Consider the following 7,719-nt stretch of genomic DNA (forward strand, 5'->3'; position numbering starts at 1 on the left):
GCACTCACTGTACTCCTCTCTTAAACAACTATTTCCGCCGTCCACTAAAATTCCGATCATCATTTCCGTTGCCTTATCATTGTTAAAGGCGTATTTTATTAGTTTTATCATCAAATTTTTTATAGTTCTTATAATAACAATGTTTAATATAACAAAGTCGCCGGATCTAAGGCGATATTTTTCAATTTTTCCGTTTTTGGAGAAATGCATATGTATTAATCTCTAAAAATGTGAGTTTCATTAAATTGTTTCTTTGTTTTTCATGTTCATTTGATCTTAAACCAATAGATCTAGTGAATATGAAATCGGAGGCGATTTTTTTTCAATGTTGCGTTTTTAAGTGCTCCTTTTTTCTGATTTGTAAATAAGGCTGTTAATCCATATTATTACATTGAGAAATTACTCCTTTTTTGGAGTATTGCATGTGTATTCCACTCTAAACAAATGGGTTTCCTTATTTTTTCGGAATTTATTCAAGTATTTTTTTTTTTTTTGGGAAACAAATATTTTTATAGATTGTTCCTTTGGTTTTTATTTTTATTTGATCATAAAGTATTAGATCTAGTGAGTATTAAATCTTAGGCTTTTTTTTTTTAAAAAAAATATCTAATTTGTTAATATGGGTGTTAATCCATTTGATTACATAGAAAAAGTACTCCTTTTTTTGGAGGATTACATATGTATTCATCTATAAACATATGGGTTTTACTTATTTTTTCAGTATGTATTCAATTGTTTCATTTTTTTTTTTTGAGAAAGTAAAACATTTCTAGATTGATACTTGGGTGTTGATTTTCATTTGACCTTAAACTCCTAGATCTACTGAATATAAGGTGAATATACTATTAATTTTTCTGATTAATTGTTTTACATTTTTCGTGTTTTATTTTTATGTTCATTTATTCAAGTATAAATGATAAATGATGAATTATATTTTAAACATGCAGAGCCGAATCCAAGTTCTGGCCGTATGAGCCATGGCCGACGCTAGCTTTGTCAGGATAGTTGAAACTGAAGTATTAAGTTACGCAAAGATCTGTGATTTGCATGGAGGTAACACATGAATACTGAAGTGCTCTCTTTCTTTACGTGTTCACGCTGCAGTTTTACATTTTTGATGTTTTTTATTGTTTAATAATTATAGTATTAATGAAAAATCTTATTTTGAACAGGCTGAGGCGAAGCAATGCTCTTGTCAATTTCAAGTATCATCATATACTACATCCCATTATGAAGGTGATTATATTTTTTAACAATCATTTTTCGCAACAGTTGCGACGGTGGGATCGATAATATGTTAAGTATTTAGTTGAATGGTTTGCTAAAAATCAATTGTTTACATTTGTTTCTACTGTGACCTGATTACATAGAGTAAGAAGTCAATTTTTCGAGTATGGTTTTATGGAAATCAATTTTGCTTCTACTGTGACCTGACTATAAATCAACATAGATGATGAACACTATATGTAATCAATTTTTTTCTTTCTGCGTTTCAAAATTGTCAAATATGTGATCTATGTTGAAGGCTGATAACCCAAATTGATTACTTAGAGAAAGAAGTCAAAGTTGCTTATTTGTTAATAAGGGTGTAAATCCCATTTGATTTGAGCCGTTTTTTTTTTCTGAGACGAAAATTGTAATCTTTTCGAAATTGTATTTTACTGAAACCATAATCAGATTATTATTATTGCATTATTCATGTTTGTTTTCCCCAATTTATACGGACACTGTCGATGTAGCAAAGTTACTTGTACTGCTTCTCACATTTTTCATTGTTTCTTTGTTTTGAGAACTCGGACATTCTTTGTTTTCCATGATCTTCAACCTTGTATTTTCTTTAATTTAGGCTAATTCTTTGAATGAAAATGAGTATTTTAAATACTCATTTGTTGGAGTATTTCATTAATTCATGTCGTTGCATAATAATTTATTTTTATGATGGTTTAATAAGTTTATAATGTAATTTATAGGTAAATTATTTGGCTTAAAAAAATATTTGGATCCTGATCTTACCGGAACTCCTACTAATCTCAGGTACCCTCTTATCCTATTTATTAAAAGAACAACCACAGAGCTGATGTGTCAGCCTGTGGTTGAAAGTCAGCAAGTCAAAAACAAATTTTTCTTCCCTGAAAAATAGGGCCACGTTCTCTGATGGAATTAATTACAAACATTTTGATTTTGATACATGTGAGAAACAACATGCTAACCTTTACCGAAATTTACAATTCACAATTACTTCAATACAAGTTTATAATTTATTAAAAACCTATTATTTCTATTTTAATAATTACAAATCAATTATATAATTTTCAAAAAAATACATTCCGTTGCATATATAGCATACTACATCAGTCTTATACTTCGTATATAATGTTATTGATCTATTTTGGTCATTAATGAACTCCATTGATAAATTAATAAAAAGCTTTATTTAAAAGGATAATGACATAAAAAATAAAAATAAAAATAAATAGCAAAATGAACAAATGAAAAATTCCAGTGCTAAATATTTCCATTTTGTAATGGTTGTAAAAAGTTTTAGATTTAGATCTAAAGTGAATGTGAAAAGTTATTAAAACATTCATATATTGGGATTGTATCACACATTCATAAATTTGAACGAGTTTCGTATAACGGATTTAACAAAATTTGCACGAGTTTCGTATATTTTTTACAGTAAAAAATTAATAAATTATAAATAATTATTATTAGTAGTAATTAATTTTAGAAAATAGTAGCTAACAATTAACCAATATAACTAATACTCAAGTGAGTAATGTTATTTACACCCAAAAATCATACAGTTCTTAAAATTTAACTTAACGTTCAGTCAATAAGAAAATTTATAAAATTAAATGACCATATAAACAAAAAAAATGAATTTTTTTATAAAACAAATGCATCTAAATTATCCAACTCAATCGTTAATCACACTAAAAATTATATTTGACGACATCAAAACGAAATCATTGTAAGTACACAAGTAAATAAAAAGGATTCAGTCTATATGAAAATACCTAATGCATAAGAGTATTAGATTTGGATTGTCACATAATCAGATGTAATTTTGCGAAAACGACTGATCAATAAATCAAAGATTGTTTTTTTTTTTCGTAAAGTTTAAATCAAAGATTGATGAAATTAATTAATAAAAGATTGAGATGGAGAAGAATTAAAAGAGACAAAAAAGAGCAGATGCGGCTAAATTGAGTGATTTACTGAATTGGAGCAACTGATTGTTGTAGATGAAGTGGTTAGGGTTACTTTCTTTTACATTTTATACACAAAATTTCATTGATATAACATAATGGGCATTTGATATGTGTAAATGGGCCGTTTGTATGAATTTCGACGGGCCTTATTAAGATCATTTGGACTATTTAATACCGTCTTAATTAAGACACTTTCAAAAAAATTATTATTTCTAACTTTATTTTAATTGTATGAAAGAGTTGTTTTAAATTAAAACGGTCTTAAGACATTTCATATTGTCATATGTACGTTCTGTATCTCATTAATTTGTTCCTCTTATGATAATACTCTCACAAATAATATACTCTATTGATTATGAACAAAAGATAGGAATAGAGGGAGTACCAAATCTTAACTTGAAATAAAATGATCATATTATCACACTTTTTAGAATATTAATCTTATAATATGTATTTTTTTATACATACATATACGTATTTAGCTAATTTATCTTATTTATCTTATTTCAGAGTTAGGTTACATATTGAGACGAATAATAACTCCAAATAGACGGTCATTTTGTTTCGGGCCTTTCAAGTCGCAAGTCAAGAATTAGCGGGTCAATTTAACACGTCAGCAAAATTTTCATATTGACGTGATTGTATTGTGCTATGTACCTATTATTAAGAGTAGTTCTTCTGAAAGACAATTTCACAATAAACTATTGAGAGATCAGTTATAAATTGATAAAAAAAAATGGTATAAAAAAACGATAAAACGAGTACTAATAGTATACAATGAGTCATTAATAAGAATGGTTACAATATATAATAAAATAGGTATGACAATAATGAAAACATGTACCAAATGAAAAAAACATTTTGAACCACAATCAATAATAAAAAGGGTACGAAAAAGTAAATAAATGGGTACGACAAAAGTCGTCTCTCAATAATTTAGTAAATGACTTTCTCTCCGAAGTTTTAGTAATTAACTTAACATGTTACTAACTATATTTTTCTTCACTAAATCATACAAATCTTATGTATAATCCATCACATTTTAATGACCTTTATAAAATCCTAAAACTAAACACAAACTTAGCAAATTCAAATTTTAGGCCAATGTAAGAAACTAGGGATTGAATATTTTTATATGCGACAATGGTATCCGCATATATAACAACAATTAATGTTGCGAAGAAGATTTTGGATATCCATGGTACATCTTAATTTCCGTCTTACTATATAGTGTAACAGTTTATTGATTTCATAACTTTATAATGATATCTTTGTAGTAGGTCATTTAGATACGGTCCCTTAATTAAGAGATCAATTAAAAACGAGTACGAAAAAATACATAATATAAACCATTAAGAATATACACAAAAATAAAAATATTTTTAGTAACATGCCCGTGCAATTTGCACGGGTTTAAGACTAGTTAATTTTTCTGATTAAATCCCTAAATGTTTTTGTTTCTTACTTTTTACATGGTTTGAGGTTAAGTACCATAATCGTATAATGTAACGTTTCTAACAATAAACAATCTTGTGCAGTGATCTTTCGACAGCCGGTGTATGCATCCGACCCGAATACAACCAAATAAAGATAAGTATCAAATTTACCTCTGTTGATTCTCCTGCTTTTTCTGGTTTCGTTGTTCTGAGAAGTCGAACTTTGATTGTTTTCCATGATATTCAACCCTCTATTTACTTCAATTCCTTTGTAGTTTCAACCTTGTACAATAGAGTGCAATTTAACCTTAATGTAGTAGGATCATTATAAATTTGGTTACTGAACTGGATTGAAATTGATATGAGGTTAATGGTGTGCTTTGGTGCTTAGTTTTAGGTTTGTAGTAAATGATATTTTTATTTTGTTGTTGCTGCATCTTTTTATATGTGTTGTATCACTGGTGTCAGTTTTTCATGATTTATGTTATTATGATGGTAGTGGTCAGTTTTCATGTTAAATCATGGTAGTAGTGGCCAGTTTTCATGTTAAATTATGGTCAGACAGTTTTATAATTAATAATATTTGAATTGTTCTTGATTCTACAAAATAGAACTAATTATGAGGTATGTGACTGAAACGTTTATGTACATTGTTATATCAAATGGACAACTAAGTCGCCAAATAATAAGTTCTATTTTGTGCAAAATTCTGTTCATAGTGTAGTTTATGAGCAATTGTTAATTCTGGTAAACAGGAAATTGTTTGTGCATTTGACTATTTATTTAATTCTATTTTTTCATTTAATTGTTCATAGAAAATTGAGAAATCCAGCTAAGTCTACTAATTATTATAGATGTACAGTACATTTTTTCGTATTATTTAATGTTCATTTTACATGTAGTGCAAACATGAATATATAGTGCATGTTTTAGGAACTTAATGTCGTGCAAAAACTGTTTATAAATGGAATATGAAACCTGTTTTTGAACTCCCAAGTCCACTAATTATTATAGATGTAAAGTACAGTATATATGTAATCTGTTTATTGCAACCGGTTTTTTTCATGAAATTTAATGTACATAAAAGAATAGTGCATGTTTTTAGAACTTAATGTAGTGCAAAAGTTGTTTATAAATGGAATAGGTAACCTGTTTTTGAACTCCTCTACTTCTGGAATGTTTGGATTGATTTCAAATTTTGTCGCCCCTCTTGTTGTTGAAAGAGACACGTTTCCTATTGTAAATAAGAAATTTATAAGACATAGGGCAAGAAATTTAATTATAAATACATGCTGATTCTTTTGTTGGAAATTGGGTGAATTGATACTTACCAAACCATTCCTTCCTTTGGACACATTTGAGGACCAAAATTGGTTTCTCTTTTAAGGACTTGCATTGTTCTTGTAGCCTAGTTATCTCGGGAAAGTACCGTTCCCAAACCGTTAGCTTTGGCCTCCTTTTCCTTTCAAATGTTTGCAATTTAAATAATGAGAAATAAACAAAGAATATATGGTAAATAAAGTGAATTATGGTAAAAATAACTCACTGTTCATCCATTAGGTCAATGCAGATTTTCTTGTATCCCTTGTTTTCTTCAAACTCGTGAAATTGAGTTATTACACCGATAACATCTTCACATGAAAATAAGATAAGCATTTGTTATTCTTGTTAAATAATTTTTTTTGATGGCATAATTTAAAAAGTAGTGAATTTGATCACCTATGTAATATTCATCTTCGACATTCCCATGAATAATATCTTCGATGCTTACGAATGTAAATGCTTGAGTTGGAATTTCGTGGCCATAAACTTCTTTCACTCTTGTTGTAAATTGCATTGCAATCCTGCATTTGTGAAACTTTGAAATGGTGTAAATTTACACCATTTCGTGGACATTTCGTGGGAATGTCGAAGATGTTGGAATTTCGTGGCCATAAACTTCTTTCACTCTTGGTGTAAATTGCATTGCAATCCTGCATTTGTGAAACTTTGAAATGCCATAATATCTTTTCCTAAATTTTTTTCCGTCAGAAACTTTGAAATGGTGTAAATTTTTCCTTCGTGCATAAGTGGGTTGAAAATCCGCACAAGCGTGTTTGCTACAGTTGCTTGAATTCACTCACCCTACACGGATTAAAATTTGTTAGACCGTGTTTAATATTATATTTTGGAAATGAAAAAAAATTGTAAATGCAAAAGAAAATCACCTTACTGTCGATACAAATGAACTCCATTCCGTACAATGTTCTTTTTGTAACATCTTTTTCATCCGAATCCCGAATCTATTTTCTAAGAACACGAACCGTGACTTCATATGTCTTTTTATATGCTTCCATCTTTTTCACACTTGTTGGTACCATAAGAGTTGCCATAGTATTTTCCTGATTTTTTTTGTCAAATTTAACGTATTGTTATTTTGGCAGATGAGATGAAGAAACGTGATACTGCTTTTATGTATAATATCTATAATGTATAAAAGTTGGTTGAAAAGAAAGTGTTGAAGAGTTATGGAGGCAGTTTTAGGAGTTGTGGTATTCCTGTGCTCAACTGCCTAAAACGTGGTCTTTGATTAGGGTTCATTGGTATCACAAATATTTTATGGGATGGATCTGTTAGTATGTTACCCATAGTTTGATTTGGGTCCATTCTAATTCTAAATTGGACTTAAACTAATTTGCATACTTGGATTTGGGTCTAATTTTTTGTATGATGATATCGTGCCATAATGTTTTACTTGTAGTAGTAGAGAATACCGGGTAGTCTGTCATCGCTACAATTCGAAAACGGGTTGTTGTTTTGATAGTAGTTGCCGTATTTTTTGCTCCAAGTATTACCCCGATGACGATTGGCTCTCTCTATACAGATCTGAGGGGATATTTATTTTATTATTTTATTATTATATTATGTAAGTTTATATTATTATTATTATTATTGTTTGTTATATTTTATATTGAGGTTATTGAAATTTAATGTAAGTAATTGGAATTTAATGTAAGTAATATTCTCAGACGCAAATTATATTACATACTAAAATTTAAGGCTTAGTATATAATTTTTTATAAGTTTTA

At 28.6% G+C, this 7,719-nt stretch overlaps 1 protein-coding gene across 2 annotated transcripts; it reads left to right on the forward strand.

The window, feature by feature from the left end:
- Positions 1–619: 619 nt before the first annotated feature.
- Positions 620–5,757, forward strand: LOC141607082 (uncharacterized). 2 transcript variants are annotated; one of them, XM_074426448.1, is made up of 4 exons: positions 620–1,053; positions 1,173–1,236; positions 1,971–2,034; positions 4,754–5,757. In XM_074426448.1, exons 1-4 carry the CDS (start codon positions 1,048–1,050, stop codon positions 4,980–4,982), a joined length of 363 nt encoding a protein of 120 aa, XP_074282549.1. In that variant the 5' UTR covers positions 620–1,047; the 3' UTR covers positions 4,983–5,757. The 2 variants fall into 2 exon arrangements, with proteins under 2 accessions (XP_074282549.1, XP_074282547.1); XM_074426446.1 differs by lacking the exon at positions 1,173–1,236 and having other exon boundaries at positions 622–1,053.
- The last annotated feature ends 1,962 nt before the right edge of the window (positions 5,758–7,719 follow it).

This window comes from Silene latifolia, chromosome 1, assembly GCF_048544455.1.
Source record: "Silene latifolia isolate original U9 population chromosome 1, ASM4854445v1, whole genome shotgun sequence".
NCBI classification, from domain to species: Eukaryota; Viridiplantae; Streptophyta; class Magnoliopsida; order Caryophyllales; family Caryophyllaceae; genus Silene; species Silene latifolia.